This window comes from Berghia stephanieae, chromosome 1 (assembly GCF_034508935.2).
Source record: "Berghia stephanieae isolate SIO BIC M18660-M18661 chromosome 1, UCSD_Bste_1.3, whole genome shotgun sequence".
Lineage (NCBI taxonomy): Eukaryota > Metazoa > Mollusca > Gastropoda > Nudibranchia > Aeolidiidae > Berghia > Berghia stephanieae.
This window is the reverse complement of record NC_088360.1, coordinates 104,272,088-104,299,587: the sequence shown is the minus strand read 5'-3', so window position 1 is coordinate 104,299,587 and position 27,500 is coordinate 104,272,088. Positions and strand designations below refer to the sequence as shown.

Genomic DNA, 27,500 nt, shown 5'->3' with positions numbered 1-27,500 from the left:
GGCCATGTGTCTCAGATCCGTTTCCGGTTCCGTCCCGGCCCCGCCTTGACGATGTTTACGGTAACATTGCGTATTATCGGGAACAACTCTTATAAACATTTGACCATTAATGGCATGGAGTAGACTACCGCACTCCGAAAAAAATACATATTATTTAATATTTTGGCCAGAAAACTCGCCCTTCAAATATCGATTGATTAAAATGACCTTCATATTGGCAGAAACTCTCAAACCCGGGACTTCGTATGTCCCAGGTTTCAAAGTTTTTGTTAAGATGAGCGTAAAAATGTTAATCAAAAAATATTTGATGGTCGAGTTTTCTGGCCAAATCTTTAAATATGTGGGGGGTTTTTAGAGTACGGCGGTAGACTAAGAGAGGGCGCTGTTTAACAAACGCAGAATGGCATAGCAGTATGGTCTTTGCTTTGTACCCAGATGGTAGCGAGATCGATCCTCCGCCAAGCTGTTTTGCCTTGAGCAAGTCACCTCGTCCAAGCTCACCTTGCAAATCTGCACTGCGGCTAACACCTATGTTATTTCTGTAATAAGTCCTAAAGAAAATCTTCCCTCTGATAATGAATAAGGGGAATTAACTCCTTTAACAGAGAGAGAGAGACAACTCACCCGGTCGGGATCTCTTTAACCCTTAAATGGGTTCAGTTTTGATCACCAGTGAAACAGTAACAGCGCGATGCCGCTTGACTTCAATCCAGGTGAAAAGACCTGCAAATTGGTAACGTCGGCTTCAAAGACTCAGATGTCGATCCGGCAAAGTAAAGAGTTAAAATCAATTTATGATTAACCCTTAGCTTCCTGCAGGGGTGTGGCTATATTGGTTGATTTGGTGCCTGGCACCAAATCCGTCTTTTAAAACCGCCTCTTACTTATTTGAATAAGTCTTTTAAATTTTTTTTCATTCGTTTGTATTTACAAATATAACATGTTTTAAGTAATTTCCTCTGATTCTGACACCACCTTATACTGTAAGCACGCAACGCCAATGGCTTCCTGTACTCAACACTGATTTATTTCAGATTAGAAAATTTCGGGGACAAGGAAGAGCTCCAGAAAGGTATGGGGATGTGTTTGGTGATGCAGTCTAAGAGGAAGTCCTTTTACTGGAAAAGATTGTCTTGTTACGCCAAAGCATATGCCATATGCGTTAAGGTATTCCCCCCCCCCCCCCCCCCCCCCCCTCCATTTTTTTTAATCGTCCGCCTCGACTGCCTCCCCAGTTGAGTATAGTATGTCTGTGCCTCTGTCTTTTCGGAGCATTTGTGAAGAGAAAGCCAGAAAGGGAAAGAGAAATATATATATATATATATATATATATATATATATATATATATATATATATATATATATATATATATATATATTTCTCTTTCCCTTTCCGGCTTTCTCTTCACAAATGCTCCGAAAAGACAGAGGTACAGACATACTTTACTCAACTGGGGAGGCAGTCGAGGCGGACGATTAAAAAAAAATGTTTGTCTTTTCATATCTGATCTGTCGGGCCGGCACTGTTTCATACACACCTTTCCAGATATTGAGGGTCCTAATAGCTTAGTTGGTAGAGCACTCACTTCACACGCCATGGGGACCAAGATCGATCCCGGATGCAGTCGAGATTTTTTCTGACCCCCCTGTCCACCCAGCAGTCAATGGGTACTGAGTCTGTTAGCTTTGGCGGAAAGAACTTTGCGATAAACTAGCGTCCTATCCAAAGGGTGGCAAGCAATTGCTATTGTCCGTTTCACGCTAAAGAAACGGGGATAAACTCCGGCTCCGTGGGCCTAATGGCTCTGAAGGACTGCTTTTTTTTTCAGATTTTGATCGTTCTGCAATGCCTGCTCCACAAATTTGTCCTCGTGCTTTCGATGAAAATTAAATTGTGTGTATGTTTACCTCTCCTGGTATATATAGAGAGAGATTTTGTGTTGTTTATGGAACGATAGAGTACCAAAAAGAAATATTTTCAATGTAATGCAACCTGAAGGCAGCGTGGCTCAGTGGTACGATCTTTGCTTCGTCCCCGAAACGTACCGACTTCGATCACCCGGCGCTGGGCTGTGTGGCTTTGAGCAAGTCACCTCCCCTTAGTTCAATTTGCGGCGCTGCACTGCGGCTGCCGCCTGGGTTATTCCAGACTTCCCTTGGAATAGACCCTAAAGGCAAATTTCCCCTATGGGATGAATAAAGGGAATATTATTTACATTATTATGGTCTATTGGTATGACACTCGCCTTCGGATCGAGAGATCCATGGTTCGAGTCCCGCTCTGAACGGCGCGTAGTTGAGTCCTTGGAATTGGATCTTTACTCACATTCTATCACCGTACTCAGGTGTAAATTGAGTACCTGGCCGTAAACCGCGTTGTCCCTGTCCGAAAAAAAATGTAATATCGCCAAACAGGCTTTATGGTAAGAATTGCTGTTGTCTTGTAAAGTGGGATTTGAGTACATTGTTGTTGGGATTTTCTTTTGTTTGTCTTTTTTATATTGTTGTTACTTTGGAAGGAGGGGATGTTGTTTTATTTTTTTGTATTTTGGTTTGTTTGTAATGTTTGTTTATTTTGTCCTTTGCTTGTATTTTTTTTTTGTTTTGTTGTTTTTTTTTTTCTTTTGCTCTTTTCTTTTTCGTGTTTTTTTTATTTTGGGGATTGTTGTTTTTTTATTTTTTTTTTTTCTAGTCTATTGATTCTTTTAAACATTGGTATTTATACACTATAAGTTAGATCTCGAGATATTTTTATTTCAGAACTCCTTTTATGACTTGTTTTTATTATTTTCCAGAAATCCTATGATGAAAATTCTTATTCCTGGAACTAGTAACGGCAAGTTATTTATGTCGTCATTAAAACAACAAAACAATGGGCAACATTTTGAACCCTTATCATTTGATTTATAATCTGGAACAACTATATTATCTTTTTTATTCTTTTTTCTGTGTCGGTATCAGATTGACAGTTAAAAATCATTACATTAAAATGAGAATAGGATTAAATAGTCTGATGTCACGTCCGCCCAGCAACTAGCAGCTTGGTTCTAAACAAAGAAAATCGGTACTTTTTTATTCTTCATGCTGGCTAGAATCTTTTCACATGTCATGTGGTCAGAATGTATAAAAGTCAAAACATGATCAGATTTATAAAGATTTTCTCCACTGGATACACTTTAATGCTCGTCAGAGCGGAGAAGTATTTCATAAGGGCGGTGATGGAGATAATAGATTCCGCCATTGTTCAAATAGTTTAGAACCAGTTACTATGCGTCATTACGAAGGAAGTGACGTCACGACTTTTGAACCCTATTGGGGAGCACAAAATGCTGCAAGATTAAAAGAAAAAATCTAGATGGATCAATATTTTAAAACTACCTGTCGTTTCATTTTAGTTATGCTGAATGGGTCTAAAGGTGCTGCGAGCGCCGTTTAACATCAGATATTATCTTATATAAGCGAAAATAAATTATGTGTATAAACCTGGTGTTGTTGTTTGGTTTTTTTTAAGGGCTTTACGGCGTTTGCGATATATTTAGGTCATATCAGCGCCAGTAAAAAGGAAGAAAATAGTCCCCAAAAAAAGTATAGAATTACAATTGAAAGCACACAAGAATAAGTTAGACAAAGGGGAAATGTTCTAAAAGGGAACAGGTCCTGGTGTAGATTCCAAGATAACACTATCATTGTACTAAGTTTGAGATCACCTAAAAGTCTCATCCAGGCACAAGCATAGGTCCTCACCAGAGGAACACTCTCGAATGTTTGCAAATCATTATATTATGTAAAAGAAAAAAATAATACAGTACATAACAGACGGATGATTTACAAGGATAAAATATCTCCCAAAACTAACTATACACTCGACTGTTTCCCTCTCAGCCAGGGTATCCGGTCAGGGCCAGGACTAAACCAAGTTATCTCATTCCATGACAAAGACAGAAAGCATGTTGGATAACAGATATAGGGGTGATAGACGACGCAGTAAGTACCTCCCTGTCCTCTATGGGAGGCCAGGAACCCCACCCTGGTGTAACTTGTGTCAGACGAGGCAAATAAAAGCATTCTTTAAGGAATGGACTTATTTATTCCACCGCACTCCATATCAACGTGTAATGATATCAAGTTTACGAAAACATGTGACGTCAAGCGATTTATCAAGCGATAAATATAACTAAAATAATATAACAGACGATAAGCAGTCCATCAAAGCGTAGCTATCGTTAACTAAGGCTAAGGCAACACTGCGAGCGAAGCGAAGCGATTTACCTATGGGACTTCACTGAGAGCGATGGAAAGCGAACGATCCATGCTTACTGCGTAATCATTTGTTTGAGTCCGCTGTGGAGACTGGAGACAATGTGAGAATTGAGCGATGCGAGCCAAGAAAAATAGTCAATTCTCTCCCTCCGCTCTGCTTCGTTACTGATATAACAGTCACCTCTTTATATTTGGGGCATTGGGGTTTATGTAGAGGATGAGTTGAAATTTGAGGAACATATTGGAGAGAAGGTAAAGAAGGCCAACTAAATGTTTGCAGTATTAAGAAGATCATTTCAATACTTGGAAAAATAAATATGCTTTGCGAGCCCCACTTGGTCACCATTTAGTACAACATTGATAGAGCAAACCGAAGGAGTGCAGCGAAGATCAACAGAACAACTACCTGAGATGAAGAACTTAACTTATGCGGAGAGATTGAAGAAATTGAAACTACCAACACTACAGGAGAGTCAGGAGGGAAATGATAGAAACTTACAAAATACTGATGGGAATATATGACAGAAGAAACGGGTGGATTGATTAATATGTCAAGTGATGTTGTTCCAAGAACAGGAAATAGAGGTCACCCACTGAACATTTACCATCAGCATTCTAAAACATCACTAAGAAAAAAATCATTTGCCCTATGAGTCGCCAACATATGGAACAGTTTACCAACATCTGTTGTAACGGCGAATTCGGTAAATACGTTTAAAATCCGTCTTGATAAGTTCTGGTCAGACCAAGAAATGTTATATGACAACTTCAAAGCCAAAATTAAATTAACTGGAAGTGGGGCAGAAATTCAGCCAAAGAGGATTGAGTCCGGTGAAGAGGAGCCTTAAAGGGATCTGTATCGGAAACCTACTATAAGTAACTATAAGTATAAGTATATTTGTTGTACGCTCGCAGTGTCGCCTTAGCCTTATCGCCTGACACTAAAACCCATAGAAACGCACCGGGAGCCCCACCCAGCAAGACAGAAATTCACCAGGAACCCCACCCAGCAAGATAGAAAAGGCACCACGACTCCACCCAGCAAGATAGAAACGCAACAGGAACCCCACCCAACAAGATAGAAATGCACCAGGAACTCCACCCAACAAGATAGAAGTGCACCAGGAACCCCACCCAGAAAGATAGAAACGCAACAGGAATCCCACCCAACGCCTTCTTAGATTCTGTACGCGGAGACTGGAGTTAAATCAAATACAATCACAAGGAAACAAGAGTGAAGTAGCGAAACGTTTTATTTATGTTTCAGACACTGAATTTTTCTAAGAAGCAGAAATAAAAAAAAAGGATATGATATCTACATTGTCTTGAGTAAGGTTTTAAAACGCAGATTTATCCATCCGGTCAATTGAGTGATTGGTAAAACATTAGCACCTGTTTTTACAAATGACACAAAAATCAAACTGGCAACATAAAAAGTCAATATCAAAAACAATAACAACGACAATCATTTTTTTAAACATTCCAAAAATTAACAAACTTGTAATAAAAATAAAAATAATAATAATAATAATAATAATAATAATAATAATAATAATAATAATAATAATAATAATAATAATAATAATAATAAATAATAATAAATAATAAAATAATAATAATAATAATAATAATACTTGATAGTAAATATAATGGGAAACAAATAATAACATGTAAGAAGAAGGAGGGGAGAGGAAGCCGAGAAGAAGAAGTAGAAGAAGAAGAAGAAGAAGAAGAAGAAGAAGAAGAAGAAGAAGAAGAAGAAGAAGAAGAAGAAGAAGAAGAAGAAGAAGAAGAAGAAGAAGAAGAAGAAGAAGAAGAAGAAGAAGAAGAAGAAGAAGAAGAAGAAGAAGAAGAAGAAGAAGAAGAAGAAGAAAGAAGAGAAGAAGAAGAAGAAGAAGAAGAAGAAGAAGAAGAAGAAGAAGAAGAAGAAGAAGAAGAAGAAGAAGAAGAAAGAAGAAAAAAGAGGAGAAGAAGAAAGAAGGAAGAAGAAGAAGAAGAAGAAGAAGAAGAAGAAGAAGAAGAAGAAGAAGAAGAAGAAGAAGAAGAAGAAGAAGAAGAGAGAAGAAGGAGAAGAAGAAGAGAAGAAGAAGAAGAAGAAGAAGAAGAAGAAGAAGAAGAAGAAGAAGAAGAAGAAGAAGAAGAAGAAGAAGAAGAAGAAGAAGAAGAAGAAGAAGAAGAAACATAAAAAGGAAGAGGTGGAAGGGGAGGGAAAAGGGGGAAAAATCAATTTCCTAGTACAGAAACTGTCATCTAAAACTACTTAGAGAAAGGGTGCTAAGAACACCATCCAGAGTTACCCCAAGCAAGATGCCAATGGGACATGTATAAAATAGAGACGTTTGCAGTTCACTCATCTTTGGAAAACCCACCGAAAGTGGATATAAGAGAGTACAAGTTTGTAAAGGAATTACAGAGGGGGTCCCAATAGCTCAGTTGGTAGAGCACTCGCTTCACCCGCAAAGGGACCAAGCTCAATCCCGGGTGCAGTCGAGATTTTTTTTTTAACCCCCCCCCCCCTGTCCACACAGCAGTGATTGGGTAGCTGGGTCTGTTAGATCTGATGGAAAGTACTTTGCGATAGAGAGAAGAGATTAGCATCCTATCCAAAGGGTGGCAAGAAATTGTTATTGTCCTTTTCAGGCCACAGAAGCCGGGAAACTCCGGCTCCATGGGCCATAATGGCTCTGAAGGACTACAGTGGAAGTTGCATAAAGACTAACGAACACTCTTAAAGTCAACTTGTCTATTAATTGTTATGGGTCCACTGGCGTGAGAGACCTGCAAATACATGCACCTCGCATCAGTCTCATCACAACATAATACCGTTTTCATTGGTAGGTCACACATACATGCTTTAACCTTGACATGCGGTGTTAAAACATTTTTTAAAACGATCAAAGTTCATCACTACAAGATTGGACAATTAAATACTGTAAGAAATATCAACGCATACAAATATAACATCCAATACTTGCTTTGACCCCAAAACTCTTAAAACCAATAAAATTCCAAAACAAACAGGAAAAATTGTCAGTATTTCTGATGACCTTTGACCTTTAATACTATTTTGTCGTACTCTGAATAAACCTGTATTTAAAATTTTGGCCAGAATAGTCGTCCTTCAAATATCGATAAATTAAAATGACCCTCATCTTGGAAAAAGCTCTCAAACTTGGAACTTCACGAAGTCCCAGTTTTGAGAATTTTTTATAAGGTGAGGGTCATTTTAATCAATAGAATTTGAAGGACATGTTTTCTGGTCAAACTTTTTAATACATGTTTTTCCCATATTATGGCAGTATTAACACATGGAAATGACAACAAAAAAGAAAACGACAAAAAAAAGCGAACAATAAACAATGATGACGATGATCAAGGGCACTTACTGATGCATAAAAAGTTGAGTGACATGGCGAATCAGGTATTAGCACCTTCAAAACAAAGTAATCAAAAAAGGCGTGTCGTTCTAGGCAATTAGCGTGAAGTAGCAAGAACAGCAACTCAGTGAAGCAAACAAGTAGGGTAGTGCGAAATGAGTGATGACCGACGTGCACACTACATTTGCAGGTCTGATAGCCGAACGCAACGCAATGATGGGCTTGATTTATAACATTGTTGAAATGGACGATATTTCACCTTCATTTGAAAGTATTTCCCATTACAACAGCAAACCCATAAAAAATTATGAGTTATCAGACCTGCAAATAAGTAGGTACACGTTGATGACAACTTATTCAACAAATTATCAAATAACAATAATATTACCCAAAAAAAAAAACAAAAAAAACCCAGAGAATTCATAAAATATATTATTTCCAATTTATAAGCAAATTATTTCAGAGATGCCAATTCAGTTCTGTGAAATCTCCTGAACTTTTCCACAATCACTAAATTAACTAGGGAGGGGAAATAAAGTCAACACACGTTAATGAAAAGTAGTGAAAATAAATAAAACTTCAATTCACCTCAACAGAGGACAATTCCAGGCATACTGGAGAGCTGATATGGACATAGGTCAGGCTGTATGTATTTACCACTTTTGTCTTTGAGGGGCTGGGGCACATACATCAGATCCAGAAATATTTCAGGCGTTTCCAATTTTCAGGAAATTTCCAGAAAAGTGGCATCTCTGTTATGTGCACTGATATTTTGACCGGATGGTTTTATTCTTCATTCATTCCAAATGGTCTCTGAGAAAGTAAGTGTTAACGGGCTGTATGTGTATGCTTATTGTAACAATAGGATTTCATAAGACTCATAGAGGAGCCAATTTCCACTGATTCAAAGAGTAAAAATCGCTTAAAATTATAATAAGAGGAATAGACATGAATAAAGTTGATTAGAAATATGTATATCATAATGACCTACTGGTGAGCTTGTGGTGAATACTTTGTAACGGATGTGTCATGAATATTGAATTTTAAATCACTTAAGTTCATGAAATATAATTTACAATATGGATCTCTTATAAAATAAGCCAAAATTGAAAAAGAATTTATAGATATCTACAAATGCAAAGCTCAAATAATGCAATACAGTCTTGTTGATTCAACCGGTTTATATGGAGAAAGAAAAGTAAATTATCAGATGGTTAAAAATACAACTGACACTCCCAAACTCAAAATATTCTGTCAGGGTTAAAAATATGTAAATCTTTAAGTGCTCTTGTTCACATGCTAATACTTTATGAGAATTTAGGGATGAATAAAAAATAATAATATAAATTCAAGATGATCATAATTTTTTTAAAAATAACAATAATAAAAATTGAGGATAACAATATTGACTAATGTTCGCCTGTTTTAAAAAAAAATTAATAATAATAATTTATAAGTGTTGTGTTTATCATTTACTACTCCAGTAAATTCTTGGCACATTTGATCAAGGCATCTCGTGTAATTTTGTCTCCAGACAGTCTCACTTTCCTGAAAGGTGGAAATAAAAACTTGCTTGGTGTTTGAATGGCTTGGATGGAGCCTGACATCTACAAGATGTTAGGATAAAAACCTGACTTATCAACAGTGGAGTCAATGTTTTGTTTATTTTTTCAAAAGGATTTTTACAAGGGGCAACGATAAAAAAGCAATGTGGAAGAATATTGTTTTTGTATGTTTTTAAGAATTTTACGGTTCTTGCAACATATTTATGTCATATCAGCAATTGAGATTATCTGGAGGCAAATATATATGAGACGTCGATTAAAATTAATGATATTTTTGTTACAGTCATTGAATTCTAAAGACAAAACAATATTTCTCAATAATTTTAAACAAGATAACTGTTTCACGTATATTTATCATTTTCTACAGTAAAACTTTTACAAGTTGATAACAAAAACAAAATTTTAAGATAGAATTATGAACCAAAGAAATAGAAATAGAAACAAAATTTTGTAAAGGATAACATTTTTCAAGTGGTTTTCATCAAAATGCACGAAACAACAACAAACGACAAAAAAATAAACATTTTCAGTTGTGATCACTTAACACTTTTGAGAGACGTAATCAAGGTGAAAGATTGTACATCATTGTAAGTAAAAAAGGGAAGATGGGAATATAATACGATATTTGAAATTTAAAATGTTGATAAATACTACTTTTTATCTTCAAGAAAGAGTTGAGCACATACTATTTTTGTTAATTGTGATAAATTTGTTTATCTTTCATTATGTTTATAATTTTCACATTTAGATTAGGAGAACAGTCTACAATCAAGACCTGATTGGTTTTATTTGTTTTTAAGGGCTTTACGGCGCTTGCAACACATTTAGGTCATATCAGCGCCAGTAAAAAGGAAGAAAATTGGATATTAAAAACATTCTAGATGTACAATTGAAAGGACTTAAGGAAAAAGTAAGACAAAGGGGAATGGTACAAATAAAGAACAGATGTAGATTCCAAGAGCACACTATCAGTGTACTTAGTTTGAGATCACCTAAAAGTCTTATCCAGATACCAGCACAGGATCCCACTAAGAGGAATACACTTACATGTTAACAAATCATATGTTAAAAATATTTAAAAAAATTAACAGTGCATAACAGAGAGATGATTTATAAGGAAAAAAATATCATCTCCCAAAACTATAACTATACATTCAACTGTTTCCCTCCCAGCCAAGGACTCCGGTCAGGGTCAGGACAAAACTTAGTAATCTCATTCCAAGACAAAGACAGAAAGCAATTGTAAAACAGATACGGGGGGATATAAGAAAAAGTAAGTACAGAAAGTACCTCCCTGCTACTATGGAAGGTCAGGAACCCCACCCAGAATCAAGGCCCGAGATTTGATCACAAAATTCTAATCTACAAAAAAATTATATATATATATATATATATATATATATATATATATAAATATATATATATAATATATATAATATATATATATATATATATATATATATATATATATATATATATACCTTAAGTATAGATTCAATTAGAGCACTAGAAACATTCAAACAATGATGTAAAATGAATAGAGTTTGCTGCCGTGATGCAACTCTTTTGACTTCCAATGCATCGAAATCACAACACCATCGTATACAAGACATCAATGGCATCCACCAAAAAAAATATATATGCAAGGACAGGTATTATTTTCTACATCTCTGAATTCATTTGTGATTTTCACTTGAAATGAAATTTGTAACAATTTAAGAACGGTGGCTATCAAATATAAAGCATACATCAAAATGACGAATAAGGGAGCGGCACTGGTGTAAGTTTGTTTTTTTTAAAAGAATTTTACAGCACTTGCAACACATTAAGGTCATATCAGCACCAGTAAAAAGAAAGAAAATGGGATAATACAAAGGTCTACAATTAAAGTACTAATGAAAGGTAAGACAAAGGGAATTGGTTCAAATAGGAAACAGATGTAGATTCCAAGAGCACACTATCAAAGTACTTAGTTTGAGATTACCTAAAAGGTTCATCCAGATACAAGCACAGGTCCTTACTAAAAGGAAAACACACAAATGTTTACAAATCATATATAATATCTAAACAAAACATAATACAGTGTAAAACAAAGAGATGATTTACAAGGGGGAAAAAATCATCTCCCAAAACTAACTATACATTTGACTGTTTCCCTCTCAGCAAGGGCATCCAGCCAGGGCCAGGACAAAACCAAGTACTCTCATTCCAAGACAAAGACAGAGAACAAGTTGGAAAACATATATAGGGGGATAGAAGACACTATGGGAGGTCAGGAACTCCACCCAGGCACTAGTGTAAGGTAAAGATCTGAAAAAGTGTGTACTAAACAGTGCAAAACGAAGCAGAAACAAAAATATACAAAAATAAAAAACATCTAGAAAAGAAAGCCTGTCTTGAATGGCAGTCGAAGCAGGCTGATATTTTTGGACTTTTTTTTAACTCTGCTTTTTCTGGCACTGGCATTGTTTCATCCACTCTTTTTCAGATCTTTAGCACACATCAACAAGCGACTGCTAATAAAATTGTCCATTTTTTCCTTTGACCTACCAAGGAGTGCAAACCATTTCAAAATTTCTCCCTATTATTCCCATTTTGAAGAATCAGGATAAAGACTTTTTGTTTTGGACAAGTTGAGGATCACCATATATCAAGGAAAGAGTTTCTGGCTAAAATGAGTATATGATATTTCATCCTCTCTGTAAAAATAAAGTATTCAATATTTATATATAAATAACGAACATGTTTTGTTTTTGTTTTTTGGGGTTTTGCAGCGCTTGCAACACATTTAGGTTATATCAACGCCAGTAAAAAGGAAGAAAATGGGATAGTAAAATGTTCTAGAATTACAATTAAAGCACCCAAGAAAAAGTAAGACAAAGGGGAACTGAGAACAAATAGGGATCAGATGTAGATTCCAAGACCATACCACCAATGTACTTAGTTTGAAATCACCTACAAGTCTCATCCAGACACAAGCACAAAATCCAACAAAGAGGAACACACTCAAATGCTTACATTATACATTCAAAATAAAAATAATAATACATAACAGAGAGATGATTTACAAGGAAAAAAATATAATCTCCCAAAACAATAACTATGCATTTGACTGTTTCCCTCCCAGCTAGGACTCCGGCCAGCACCAGGACAAAACCAAGTAATCTCATTCCAAGACAAAGACAGAAAGCATGTTGGAAAACAGATATAAGGGGATAGAAGACACAGTATGTACCCCCCTGCCCGCTATGGGAGGTCAGGATCCCCACCCAGAAATAACGAACAGGAACTATTAAACAAGACAGGTTTACTAGAATATAAAAATTATCTCGCAAGGGATAAAGATTTTGACTGTTTCTGTTTTGGCAAAGGGCTACGACTAGGGTCTAGGAAAGCTAAATTAAATAGTCTTATTCCTACGATAAAGAAAGTTATGTGCACAAGGGGTCAAGACAGAAAACAATCGGGGGAAATATGTGATAACAAGAGTCAAAAATTCTCCAGTCTAGAAGAGCAAAAACAGCATTTGAAAAGATAATTACGTGTTAAAACTTTTAAAATGGTTTGAATTCTAAATCATTCTCTCCTCCAAGAATAGCATTCTACCAACTTTTAAATAATAATAATTTAGAATAAACTGTAACATTCCAAGTCATTCAGGATAAAATTCAATTTTCTTTCCATAATTTCAGGACTTCGTCATAAAAGTACAATCCATTCACAACATGCACTTCGTAAAAAAAAGATTCATCTAAAAAAAATTTTTTTTAAATTGTTCCAGTTTAAAGTTGATTTCACAACCAAGAAATAAAAACTTGTAGAAAATGATGACAGTGTGAATATTGTATTAATTGTCACTTTTTACTTTCAGTTTCCAACAAAACTACCTTTCACTGCAGAAGAATAGTATTCCAAAATGGAATTTAAACCACACACTGTGATAGTGATACGTGTTGAAATAAAATCTCAACAAACCAAATGACGTGCTAAAACAAACAAATCAAAATGTTATTGTGAAAGAGTCATCATTAACCCTGACAAGCCTACTATTACAACAAATCCGTAGAATTACCAAGTTTTTGGTTCCATTTTCAGAACTTCATCACCATTGAAACTCGTTGAAAATGAAGGCCGATGCCAGATTTCATAATTGTAATGATTTTGACGTGTAATCTAATCATGAGAGGGATATTTGTCGATTTTTTAAGTTAACCATAGCAACAACCATTTTTATCCTAAAACTAACAAATTAAAAAAAAATTTCAATTAGGTCTGCATTAACCACAATATCACACTTACATGTATAGCCATTTTTGGGATAACCGCAGAAAAATTATATAACAAAGCCTCTACATCAACTCAATCAAAGTATTACAAAATAAAATCAATAATATCATTTTCACTCATTAAGTAGTTGGTGACTCTGAATGGGAGTTTTTTTTGGGCCTTTTTGGTTTGTTGTTTTTTTCTCCTTTTTTGTCAAAGATGCAATGACTTGTTTATTAAAATGAAATAATGACTTTAGGTGAATCTATGAGAATATTACACAAATATTTATGGACCACAACAAGCAATGATACATTATTATTCAATATAAATATATTATAGATGGTTTATATATATATATGTATGTAGAAAATATGGTTTGAAGCTAAGCTGTGTATTGTTTACGCTCACATCAACACAAAAATATTGTACCTTAAGTATTAATTACAAAGGAAATTATTCACAACAAAATTAATCAAGATTAATGTTTGAAGGCAGAGAGTCTTTAAAAAAACAGTGGCTAGATAAAAATAAAAAGAACTCAAAATTCTCCCTTGAACATTGGCATCCTACATTGAGTTCCCCGTCAATATAAAAAACTTATGAAGGTTATTAAAAAACATCTGAGATGATCATTTGAAAATCGTAAATTATTTTCTTGCTACTTCAAAAGAATATCAAAATTTTCCCCTCTCTTATCTGGCATGTTTCATCAGACGTAATTATCTAATTTTACTTTATTCCAGTGACAGGCAGGACAGAGATATAGATATATAATATATATATATATATATATATATATATATATATATATATACAGTAAAACTCATCTCAAAGAAGAAAAAAAAGTTTTATATAGCGCAATACCGACTAAACATGCTCAAAGCGCTTTACAAGAGGTCCCTGGCCAACAGAAACACTTAAGATTTAGGATGGCACATGACGTCTGTTAGGCGATAGTACAATTTTTTTCTGACAGAGACAACGCTGTTAATGGCCAGGTACTCATTTTACATCTGAGTACGGTAAGAGAATGTGAGTAAAAACCCTTTTGTCCAAGGACTCAATTATGCGCCAAGCAAGGCTCGAACACAGGACCTTCCGATCCGAAAGCAAGTGTCATACCTCAAGACAACATAGCCGCACAAATGAAGAAGAAGAAAAGCGTTTCTAATTTTTGAAAATTGTGCCACAGACCTTTTGGGGTTTTTGTTTTTTGTTTTTTTTAAATATTTGAGAGAGCAGAAAGTTTGAAGCTAAATTCCGTCTGAAAAAGGTCTTTCCCCCCCCCCCCCCCCCCCCCTATTTTTCCTCTTATTTACATTAATTTATCTAGCAATTTATCAGACACTTCATTTCTTATATTTACGCCACATAGAATTATACAAATTCGAAAGTTAAGCTTTTCAAGCAGAATTGTCGAGTGACCATCTCATATGAAGAGAAAAGTAATAAACAAAGAGGATAAAAGGTTTGGATCCTAAAGATGAAAGCAAGAAAAGAACAAAACATAATACATATGAAAAGGATCACCAACAATTTGACTAGGGAAAACATAAACTAAAACCAATTCTACTTAGTTTTTTATGCCTATCCCTCAAAGAACGGGAAATAAATATGAGATGCCCAATCAAAAATAGAACAGACAATTCAAAGCAGAAAAAAAGATAATAATAATTATGAGCACACATGGAGCATCACCTTAAAGATAAAGGCATTTTATTTGTGGCTTTTATTTTGTTTTTGTTTGTTTTTTAAAGGCAAAATCTTATAAACACCAGGCATGTATTCGATAATTTAAGCAGACACAGTCAATACAAAATCAATAATAATAATAATAATAATCTAACTAGCACCCACCTCCAGAATACTGTTTCCTTAAAAATATAAGATACTTTTTATTCTTTGACCATCTATCCTAGGAATTGCATAATGCGCAGCCAATGTCCCTCTCAGACATCTGACACTGTATATCAAGGAATTTCAATCCATCACAGATTAACTATAAATAGTCCAATAAAAATAAATTAATTTAAAGCGAATAATAATCTATAAAATCATATAAAATGTCCCTTATTCTATCATATATTCCTCCTGTCAGTATTATTTTTGTTTAAAAATCAATTGACATTATTCATTGGCAGTGAATAACAAAAATGTTGTCTTAAAATATAAAAGAGAATATGAAATATCAGAAGAGAGAGAGAGAGAATAAATTCAACATTATTTGATCGGTGTGGTTAGTTATTTAGAATTATAGAATATTTGATTCATTATATATAACAAATAGAATACTCACTCAGCTGACTTTTAAGTTTCGGTCTACCATCATTGCATTACACGGTAAAACTGCAGTCTATACATTTTAACGCTATCTATAATTAACCGGGTTCTATTTTCAATATTCATTTTTTTTTTATAGGCTCCAGGAAGGTTTTATCTTTTAATATTTCATTTTTAAGTCTTCCTCTTCTTCTTCTTCCTCTTTATTCTTCCATTTTAGTCTGTAACTTCAATAATGAAGATTCCACAGGCCACACATATGCGTATTTCTAACATTAGATTTTTTGACTGAGAAGACTAACTTTATCCTTTGGTATGACCGAAAAAAAAAATTTAAAAAAAAATTAAAACAAAAAGAAATGAACAGGAGCAGTGTCAAAAGCTGTAAATAAAAGATCTGGAAGCAAAATAATTTTTTTTATATCTGTATGTAGTTCTATTTTAACAAATGCCATGCTTCTTGTAAAACTGTGCTATGATGTATCGGGCACGTCCATTTATATTCTGAAATGATTCTGAGATAAAGATTGGAAAGAAAGGAATTTCATTATGCATGCGGTCTAAATGTACTTAATAATAATAATAATAATAATAATAATAATAATAATAATAATAATAATAATAATAATAATAATAATAATAATAATAATAATAATAATAATAACAAGATTCAATAAGATGAACTTTATTTATCCATTTCTGAAAATTTACATTGGGTATTGCCATAGACCAATGATTTTCTGAAAATAATTAAGGCAAATAAATAATAAAAAGGAAATACAAAGACATAGAAGTAAACCAAGAACAACAGAGGCTATGTGGTCTTGTGGTATGACACTCACTTTCGGTCGGAAGGTCCTGGGTTCGAGCCTCGCTCAGCACATAGTTGAGACCTTGGAAAAGACTCTTTACTCACATTCTCTCACCATATTCAGGTGTAAAATGAGTACCTGGCCGTTAACAGCGCTGACTCTGTCAAAAAACAGATTATAATATCGCCTAACAGGCGTCATGTCTTGTTCTTTGTTCTATATGTTACATGTTGCTGTTGGTCAGGGACCCTTTGTAAAGCGCTTTGAGTAAGTTTAGTGGATATTGCGCTATATAAAAAGTTTAAGTAAAGTTAAAAAAGATGACAAAAAGATGATATGGATTTATTACAGTCTGGTGCACCAGACACAACATTCTTTATCCCTATTTAAGTTAAAAACAGCTCGTTACAGAAAACTGACCTTGGAAAGAAAGGAATCCATGCACAGATCCTTTCAACAACTTGCTGTCCGCGTAAACATTGGCATCTTTTAATTTGTTTTTGAATTCTGAAACATAGGCAAACAAACCAGGTTAATTTTAATGAGTCTGATCAAGACTGATACACATTTGTAGGAGTAAAAATATTACGAGGTAGTAAATGAGGCTACTTGGTCAGTGGTATGACATTCATATTCAGATTGGAAGGTCCTGGGTTCAAGTCCTGTTCTGAGATGTGCACAGTTGTGTCCTTGAAAAAGGTACTTTACTCGCATCCTCTCAACATATTCAGATGTATAATGAGAATCTGACATGTCAACATCTTTGTCTCTATTGGAGTAAAATTGTAATATCTCCTAACAGGCGTCATGCCTCGTCCCACATGTTAAAGTGTCAGGGTTGCTAATTCAGGATGCAAAAATTTACTGAACTTTTACGCAAAGATATTGAATGACAACTACCGGAGCACTGAACTCCAGTAAAAAGACATTATGTACCTACTTTTTCTCCATTCAGCAGGCGATTGAAGAATATACTGATGTGTTTTAACATACCAAATTGTGTTAATATATGGAAAATCGGCAACCTCGAAGTAGTGCTGTTGGCCAGGGACCCCTTGTAAAGCGCTTTGAGCATGTTAAGTGGATATATCGCTTTATAAATGCTCAAGATTTTAATGGCAAGACATAAGTGTTTAATATTGACAGTATCATTTTCTAACCGTGTAAGTGTGAAAAGAGGAAATTCATCTTTTTTAGCTGATAAAAAAAAAAAATCATCAAGAACACAAAACAATCCAAGTTTTTAAAAATCCTGTCAGGATTTATATAAAACCCTAAAAAAAAAAAAGAACAAAAAAACAAAAAACATGAAAAACATGGGTAAAAACGGACGTTGGCAGCTGTGTTCTAGTATCTAACCAAAATGAATATAAACATATATAAACATATATATATATATATATATATATATATATATATATATATATATATATATATATATATAAAATATTTACCACAATGTTTGGGGCAGTCTACATCAATGTTTCAGGCTCAATTTGCCATCTTCAGGACTGAGTTGTTTTGTTGTCAACAAAACAACTCAGTCCTGAAGATGGCAAATTGAGCCTGAAACATTGATGTAGACTGCCCCAAACATTGTGGTAAATATTTTAAATAATAATTCGCTCCATTACTACATGTCGAGCACTTTTCGTACCATATTTGTATCAAACACGATTCTATATATATATATATATATATATATATATATATATATATATATATATATATATATATATATATATATGTGTGTGTGTGTGTATATTTGAACCGAATCCTTCACAGTCGTCCATCTGGTTTTTTAGAAATAAATTTCTTTTTATTGGGTTGTTTTTGTTATTGTCTGAAGAAGGGTTTTGAGTCTGAAATGTTCCGTGTTTGGTGTTTTGTTCTTTTTTGAAGCAGTTATATTCATTTTTGTTGTAATGACTTTTTTACAATCCACAGCTTCGTACATATCAGATTGTCTAGAAGCCCCTAGTCCATTACCATAATTGGAGTCCTTGAGTGGGTCAATCTCGGCGATAAGAAGAAGTGTAGGGGGAAGATTGGAAAAATCTGGCCGCAACAAAGGTGATGCTTTGGCATTTGTTTTGTCCTTTTCTGTCCGCACCAAAGTTTCAATGGATCTGCGTGTAAATCAAACAATGGAATAATACCATTTATTAGTTTGGGGCAATGCAACACAATTCTAATAAACAAAATAAAAAGGCAAAAATATAAAATAAAACAAATATATAGTCTAGCACGGGAAGGGGGTGGAGGAATAATTTTATAGAGCAGATATGCAGGAGGGTGTCCACACAGATGAGGCAAATGCACAGTATATCTCATTATTTCAAGGGGCAGCATGGATCAGCGGTACGACCTTTGCTTCGTACCCGAAAAGTACAGAGTTCGATCACCCGCTGCTGTGCTGTGTGGCCTTGAGCGAGTAACCTCGCCCTAGCTCAATTTGCAGCATGCACTGCGGCTGACGCCTGGGTTATTCCAATCTTCCCTTGGAATAGACCCCAGAGACAAATGTCCCCCAAGGGATGAATAAAGGGAATTTAATTACTTTATTTTTTTATTAATCAGTTTTAACATGTTAGTTTGTTCATGCGAAAATTACCTAAAATTACATTTGAGTTAAATTCATTTTCTTTTATTGTGGAAATTTTTTTTTTTTTTAATGGAAAAAAAAAGCCTTGAAACTGCACTTAGACTTATATCATCTTCACTTAAAATAAGTAGAATACCCACTTTTTGACAACAGCACTAATATTAAAACTAGGAATGGCCTCAAAGTTAAACTCCTCCCAACTGGCACGCTCACAAGACCAATCTACAATTGGATAAACTAGGATCTGTGGAAAAGAAATTTGGAAATGTTTAGAAAAGAAATAATGAAATGGTAAAAAGTAATAAAAAACAAATCCAAAAGGGTTTGGTTTTTTTTGTATTTGTTTGCCTTTTGAAAATTATCTCCAAGTTTCATTACGTATTACTGAAATATCATTAAAAAGTAATAAACAAAAATGACTATAACAGCTTCAAAAAAGAAGAAAATACCAAACTCGAAACGTTGAAGAGGTTATAGTCATTTTTGTTTATTACTTGTTACAGTCCACAGCTTCTCACAGCTTAGTATCACTTTGAAATATCAATGGTGAGGTTGTTAAAATTTAATCTTACCCCCCCCCCCCCCCCCAAAAAAAAAATAAAAAAGTGTGTAGACTTAGATTTGATCAATATCAATAGGCATGCCCAGATAAGTGTTCATTATTTAAAAGACCCCCCCCCCCCCCCCCCCCCCCCCCCCCGAGCTATTATGGTGAAGTCATTTACATTTCAAAATTACTCACCTGGAAGTCGATGCCAGGGGTTTCAAAAGCAACATTGGCAGCGATTCCACCCCCAAGACAGGAACCAAAAACGCCGATCTTACTATCATTTTCACCACCTTGAAGAGGAAATAAAATGGAAAAAAAAAAAAAGATGAATATTGACCCACAATTTTTCCATCACTAATGCGATAATCAAGCAATTTATCATCATCTTTGGGTTCTTTTTCATTCCAGAGATTGGATACCACAGTCTTCCATCCCTCTCTATCAAGGACAATTTCGCAACATCCGTTGATCTTTAAATCTCCATCAGACATTGCAAAAACCTAACTTGAAGAGCTGACATTGAGTCTGATCCTTATCCAGTTGTCATGTGGATGAAAGCAAAGCTTAAAATTAAGTAACTATTATTATTTGTTTTTTTTTTAATTTCCAGTCGTATCACCCATTCCATTGATAATTAAATATCTTTCATATGGTGTCTGGTAGTTGAGAATTTTTAAAGTTAATTCTTAAATGGTAACACCGAATATTTCTGTCAAACCGACGACCCATTGTCAATCTGACATTATTATGTCAGAATGAACCAGTTGGAAAAAAAATGATTAGATTCAAAGGTCAGAATAATCAGAATGGCGAGGTTTTAACTTTTACAATTTAGAAACTTCTATTTATTCTCATAATGAAAGCATTTAAGTTAATAAGTCAAATTGTTGAAATGTGAAATCTTTTTAGCCCCCTCCCCCATTTTTTTTTCTTCTTACCATTATCATTTTTGAAAATCGGAATTTAAGAGACAATGGCGGAATAGTTGTCAGGTATGGAGATTGCAAACACTGCCATTGCCAAATCACAGTAATGAAATAACAGTATATTACAGTCCACCCAGGATAATCGCAACACCTTGGGATCAGAGAAAATGTTGCCATTAACCGAAGTTGCAATTAACCGAAGTTGAGTTTCCTGTCCACTATTGCAACATTTTACACAAATATGGTGAACTCCAACTAGTTGTTTTAAAAATTGTTCTTAGTCCACCACAGACTGAGCAATTTGATTAAACTAAAAACTATATGGCAGCCCTGTATAGATTTTTGTCAAGCAAAAGCAGCTTTGATACAAGTCAACATCTTATTCAGATTGGATTAATTTTCACTCTTTTATTTTCAACATTTGTAAGAGTCAAAGAGATTAGCCACGATGAAAGACAATAAGCTCTCACCATACCCATTGGTCACAAGGCACAGTTGTCAATCCCAAAACAAAGGATATCGCTCAGTCTCTCTTTGCAATTGTCATTGTCTTCTTGTTCTCAAGACTATACCCATCCCCCTCAACTCCTATTTAATAGTCACAGATGACATCACAAACCCATACTGCAAAGTCTCGCCCTCTTTTGTCTGTAATAGAGTGGTGACACATTACTGTAGCATTAAATCCCGCTCACTCTCGATTCTTCAACCTGACACAATTTCATCCATGACAAAATTTAATCATATTTTGTCTGGTTGATTTCTTGAATTTTCCACTTTCTGAGGGCAAAAATTGGTTGCGATTAACCGAAGTTTGTTGCAATTAACCAGAGACTTTTATATAGAATTAATTCCATTACTTGGGAAATGTTGCGATTAACCTAAAGTTGCGATTAACTGAGTTGAGATTATCCGGAGTAGACTGTATTACATATTTAAACAATCTCATAAAACTTTAAAAGCTCAAAGTTTATTTCCGAGCATCAAGTGACAGGAATATTTTGTCAAATTTCATGACCTGAATAAACAATGCGACTTACCTAGAAGAGACTTGTTCATAATGGTCCATCTGACAACCACTTTGCCGTCATCAAACATGGCTGGAAACTTATGCTCTGCATCATGACGATATTCAGCAAGAACTACCACACATTTGAGTTCACTGAGAAGATAGTTATGTTTTGGACAAAATGTCATCAAATGTGAAAACAGTGCAGTTACTTGAATATACTCAAAAATTAATCTGCTGTTGGAACCTGTAGCAAAAATACCAGAAGGTCTAGGGTTTGATTCCCACTCTGAGCGGTGCATAGAAGAGTCCTTGAAAAAGCCTCTTTATTAACATTCTCCCACCATACTCAGGTGTAAAGTGAGTAGCTGCCATTAACAGGCATCAGGTCTCATTGTACATGGCAAGTGTTGCTGTTGGCTAGGGACTCCTTGTTAAGTGCTTCGAACATGCTTAGTGAATATTGCGCTTCAAAAATGCTCAAGTTTGTGTTTTTTTGTTTTATCTACATCATTATTATAATCATCAAAGACGGAATTGTCACCTCAACCTCAAGCGGAAGATCAGCCCACGACATTTATTTTCCTTGCTGTTCGGAATTGATTTAGAAAAGCAAGTGATGAGTCTTGTTTTGTTTTTAAGGGTTTTACGGCGCTTCCAACACATTTAGGTCATACCAGCTCCAGTAAAAAGGAAGAAAATGATATAGTAAAAACATTCAAGATGTACAATTAAAAGGATTTGAGGAAAGAGTACAACAAAGGGGAATGGTTCAAATAGAAAACAGATGTAGATTCCAAGAGCACACTATCAGTGCACTTAATTTGAGATCACCTAAAACCTAAAAGTCTCACCCAGGAACCAGCACTAGTCCCCACTAAGAGGAACATGCTCAACTGTTTACAAATCATTTGTTTAAAAAAATAATAACTATGCATCTGACTGTTTCCCTTCCAGCCAAGCACTACAGCCAGGGCCAAAGCAAAACTTAGTAAACTCATTCCAAGACAAAGACAGAAAGCAAATTGGAAAACAGATAAAAGGAGATAGAAGACACATTAAGTGCCTCCCTGCCCACTATGGGAGGTCGGGAACCCCACTCAGTCTAATGGTTTTATCTCACACTACAATAATTATGATGTCCTTATCCAAGCAGCAAGCGCACAAATTCGTTGCGCATTCGCATACAGTCACGACCTCGTCACAACAAAACACAAAACATATGAATGCTGGTTTTCCAAAACTCGTTAAGTCGATTTTTCTCCTTTTTGAGATTTCCATCTATGACATAAATTGAATTGTAAATTATACTTTAAGTTTTTAAAAATATCATCTCCCAAAATTATTACTATACATTCAACTGTTTCCCTCCCAGCCAAGGACTCCAGCTAGGATCAGGACAAAACCAAGTAATATCATTCCAAGACAAAGACAGAAAGCAATTGGAAAACAGATACAGGGGGATAGAAGACACAGGAAGTACCTCCCTGCATTATGGGATATCAGGAACCCCACCCAGAAGTAAATAAGTCTATTTAGCTACCAAAAAACATGCTAGAAAACAAATAAAATGAAATGACAAATTTGGCACCAAATTTCCTAGCAAAAATCTCCCTAACGAGATAGACAGAGAACCGTTGCCAGATTTTTGTAAAAATAAGGAAAAAAAAGTAAATTATAACTAGTTAAACACCCAGGGTCCCGATAGCTCAGTTTGAAAAGCACTCACTTCACACACAAAGGGACTGAGCTAGATCCTGGGTGCAGTCAAGATTTTTTTATGACCCCCCTGTCCACCAAGCAGTGAATGGGTAGCTGAGTCAATTAGATTGGGTGGAAAGTACTTTGCGATAGACTAGCATCCTATCCAAAGGATAGCAGGCAATTGCTATTGTCCATTTCACACTATAGAAACTGGGATAAACTCTGGCTTAATGGGCCGAATGGCTCCAAAGGACTACTTTAGTCAACGCAAGGAGTTTTGATTCCAGTTCTTTCTAATGAATTTCATTCCCCATTCCAATACCTGGCAAGGAGCATACACATGGGTTGTGATTCACTGCATGAACCGAATGCTTCTGTCCCAGAATGAAAGTAGACAATGATTCCAGGTCGACGTGCTCTGTCTTTTGGTTTTATCACTTGAATAGGAATACCATCTGGTTGAATGGAAAGAGTAAACAAACATTGGTTTTATCACTTGGATAGGAATACCATCAAGCATTGGTTTTATCACTTGGATAGCAATACCATCAAGCATTGGTTTTATCACTTGGATAGCAATACCATCTGGTTGAATGGAAAGAGCAACCAAACATTGGTTTTATCACTTGGATAGGAATACCATCTGGTTTAATGGAAGAGCAAACAAACATTGGTTTTATCACTTGGATATGAATACCACCTAGTTGAATGGAAGAGCAAAAACCATTGATTTTATCACTTGGATAGGAATGCCGTCTAGTTGAATGGAAGAGCAAACAAACATTGGTTTTATCACTTGGATAGGAATTCTGCATTAGTTGAATGGAAGAGCAAAAAGCATTGATTTATCACTTGGATAGGAATACTGCCTAGTTGAATGGAAGCGCAAAAAGCATTGATTTTATCACTTGGATAGGAATACTGCCTAGTTGAATGGAAGAGCAAACAAACATTGGTTTTATCACTTGGATAGGAATACCACGAAGCATTGGTTTTATCACCTGGATAGGAAAACCATCTAGTTGAATGGAAGAGTAAACAAACATTGATTTTATAACTTGGATAAGAATACCATCTGGTTGAATGGAAGAGCAAACAAACATTGGTTTTATCACTTGGATAAGAAAACCACCTAGTTGATAGCTTGGGTTGATATAGAATTGTCTTTAAAACCATTTTCATTGAGGCAAGTCCGCTTTTCCTTAATTCATCTAGAGGGTTCCGATAGCTCAGTTGGTAGAGCACTCGCTTCACACACAAAGGGACCGAAATTACTCCCAAGAGAAGTCGAGATTTTTTTCCAACCCCCCATGTCCACCCAGCAGTGACTGGGTAGCTGAGTATGTTTGATCTGGCAAAAAGTACTTTGCAATAGACTATCATCCTTTCCAAAAGGTAGTAAGCAATTGTTATTGTCCATTTCACACTATAGAAACCGGAATAAGCTTAGCTCTTGAGAAATTTTTCTTTTTAACGAAGGATAAGTATGAAGGCTGTTAACAAATATAAGGGAACAAAAGAGAGAGGTAAGTTATGTTCCCATCAATACTGAATTGTCCAAGAGAAGCATCACCTACTCAGAAATTCTTTCTTTTTATTGAATAGAGTTTTGTGCACATCATAAAATAGACATCAGGTTTGCTCTTTACCGACTATGAATGATAAAAACAAATTAAAAAATGATTCGCCAAGGCTACAGAATTTACCGATAGTCAAATGGAATGGAAGGGGGTCCCAATGGCTCGGTTAGTAGAGCACTCGCTTCACAAGCAAAGGGACCAAGATCGATCCCGGGTGCAGTCGAGATTTTTTCTCTGACCCCATGTCCACCCAGCACTGATTGGTGGAAGACTAGTGTCCTATCCAAAGGGTAGCAAGCAATTGCTATTGTCAGTTTCACGCTACAGAAACCGGGATTCACTCTGATGCCATGGGCCGATTGACTCTGAAGGACTGAAAGAAATAGAATGGAAGCTTCAATTTAATTGATGAATACAGATAATGTGGACGTTTCCGTTTTCTCCTTTGTCAACAAAACCTGATAATTGAAACACTAAGGACAGATGAGGGATGAGCAAATACATCCTCTCATTCGTCTTTAGTATTTCATTCATGTTTTGTTGATAAAGGGGAAACCCGAAACATCCACATTATCTATCTTCATTAATTAAATAGAAACTTCCCTTCCATTTGACTACTGTTATCATTTTGACTATTGTTGGGGTTTTTTTCTTCGAGCTTCGAACTGCAATACTGGCCAAAACTTACTAGGAACACCAGCAGATGGAACGGAGAATTGACTGATGCTGCCGTCAAAATCCTCTGCTATTTTCTCACTAAACGTTTTGTCTGATTCTTTGTCATCTTTTTTATCTCCGTTTCGCTGTTCTTCTTTCTTGGCTCCGACTCCATTAATGTGAGACTTGAGAAATTGTTCTGCCTCTGAAGATAGCTGTTTGACGAGAGTATTTAAATGTGTTTCATTTGTGGACATGATAGTAAGGAAACAACTATATATACATATTAAATAATACAGTACTAATTATCTTTTCCAATCTTGCTTCAGTTGCACTTCCCCCCCCCCCCCCCAAGTGTTCAGCATACCTTGTTTATTTGGTTTTAGAAATTCATATCTGTTGCAACACTTTCAGGTTGTTTTAGAGCCATTGAGAGGAAGAAGATTGTTTAATGATCAAAAGATTTTAGAGCTTAATCTGCATGTAACGAGTGTCTTAGAAGAAGAAAGACGAGGAGATTATTTCCAGAAAGGAATGGAAATGGATGCAATATATATATATATAGAACTACCCTATGTTTATGTAATTATTTGATATCAGTATTAAAAGAGAATGTTATTAAGGAAAGATTTAACCAATATTTTTTACCTTGTATTTGCTATTCAGCTGATCAATCACCTCCATTTAGTAGAATGTGACGGGATAAGGCAATCAGTGACAAGCTATTTTTTTTCTCTGATTGAGCAGAAAAAATTAATAAATAATTTGATTAATTACAATTGAAACAAAAACAAAACAATTTTTTTTTTTTTAAACGCTAGTTCTGTTGACCAATTCAAGAAATAGATCGACAAAGAATTGAACTCATAAAGATATGAATATGATGAATATTTGTCATAATTAAAAACAAAACTGATATAAGATTGTTTCAATATGTCAAGTATAAAGCAATGAAAGGATATATTATCCAAGCTAGCCTTTTAGAAGATAAGATAAAATAAGAATTCATAAATAAATAACTACTAAAATAAACGACGATATAATTAATATAAAAATTGACTCTTATTAAAGCGCAAATTAAAAAATACTAAAATAAATGACGATATCATAAAATATTAAAAACAGCACTTATTAAAGCGTTTTACCCTGTCTACAAAAGCACCAAGCACTTTACATTGACATTGACATCATGTGAAATATACAAAACCAAACAAATCATTAATTTATTACAATTGGAACAAGTGGGTTTTCACGTTTTTATTTGTGTTTTAAAAATTTGAAGGGATGAGGATGACCTACAGGATGCTGGTAAGGAATTTCAACATTGAGGGGCGGCAAATTGAAACGACTGAGAGCCAACCTTTCAAAGTGTCTTTGGCCTCACAAATTAAATTTGAGATTGTCATCACTAGATTTCAAGGTTCCTGTTGGAGTTTTTACCTTTAAAAGACACTCAATTTTATAAATTATTTGCTTCTCAACAGGGAACCAATGAAGCTCTCAAACGAGGCAGGTTGTTGAGAATTAAGATTGTTTTAAAACAAGCCTAGCTGCATTATTCTGTACAATTTGAAGGCTAACTGGTTTTTCTTTTGAAACATTTACCAATAATTAATAAATATTGGATTGGATACTTAAACGTGAAACAGATTTCCTGCTCAAAAACAAATTCAAAATTTAAAACCCTAAAAATCGGTGATTTGATTATTAAAATAAGCAATTAAATAAAATTCAATGTTCTGATGAACTGACTGGAAACTATGGAGTGTGTCACTGAGTATCATTAGTATTTTAGTAATAATGTGGTCTAGTGGTATGACACTCGCTTTCGGATCGGAAGGTCCTGGGATCAAGCCTCACTCAGTGCATAGTTGAGTCCTTGGAAAAGACTCTTGACTCACATTCT

The 27,500-nt window shown here is 35.0% G+C and overlaps 2 protein-coding genes across 4 annotated transcripts in view; one reads left to right on the top strand and one right to left on the bottom strand.

Annotated features, from left to right (window-relative positions):
* LOC144965081 (uncharacterized) overlaps nucleotides 1-3,465 on the top strand; it is a 13,012-nt gene extending 9,547 nt beyond the window's left edge. The window contains exons 4-5 of the mRNA XM_078899999.1: nucleotides 1,035-1,167; nucleotides 2,796-3,465. Of these exons, the coding sequence (XP_078756125.1) occupies nucleotides 1,035-1,167; nucleotides 2,796-2,831 (169 nt within the window). The 3' untranslated portion in view covers nucleotides 2,832-3,465. The remainder of the gene's footprint in view (nucleotides 1-1,034; nucleotides 1,168-2,795) is intronic.
* Nucleotides 3,466-15,198: 11,733 nt separating this feature from the next.
* The window catches only part of LOC144962638 (ethyl acetate hydrolase-like), a 13,623-nt gene continuing 1,321 nt past the window's right edge, over nucleotides 15,199-27,500 (bottom strand). For all 3 annotated transcript variants that reach the window (XM_078895740.1, XM_078895742.1, XM_078895741.1), the window contains exons 2-10: nucleotides 26,243-26,329; nucleotides 25,626-25,809; nucleotides 23,680-23,812; nucleotides 21,685-21,806; nucleotides 19,911-20,008; nucleotides 19,309-19,412; nucleotides 18,553-18,692; nucleotides 16,984-17,070; nucleotides 15,199-16,266 (exon numbers count right to left, since the gene is read on the bottom strand). In XM_078895740.1, the coding sequence (XP_078751866.1) occupies nucleotides 16,193-16,266; nucleotides 16,984-17,070; nucleotides 18,553-18,692; nucleotides 19,309-19,412; nucleotides 19,911-20,008; nucleotides 21,685-21,806; nucleotides 23,680-23,812; nucleotides 25,626-25,809; nucleotides 26,243-26,278 (978 nt within the window). In that variant the 5' untranslated portion in view covers nucleotides 26,279-26,329 and the 3' untranslated portion in view covers nucleotides 15,199-16,192. The remainder of the gene's footprint in view (nucleotides 16,267-16,983; nucleotides 17,071-18,552; nucleotides 18,693-19,308; nucleotides 19,413-19,910; nucleotides 20,009-21,684; nucleotides 21,807-23,679; nucleotides 23,813-25,625; nucleotides 25,810-26,242; nucleotides 26,330-27,500) is intronic.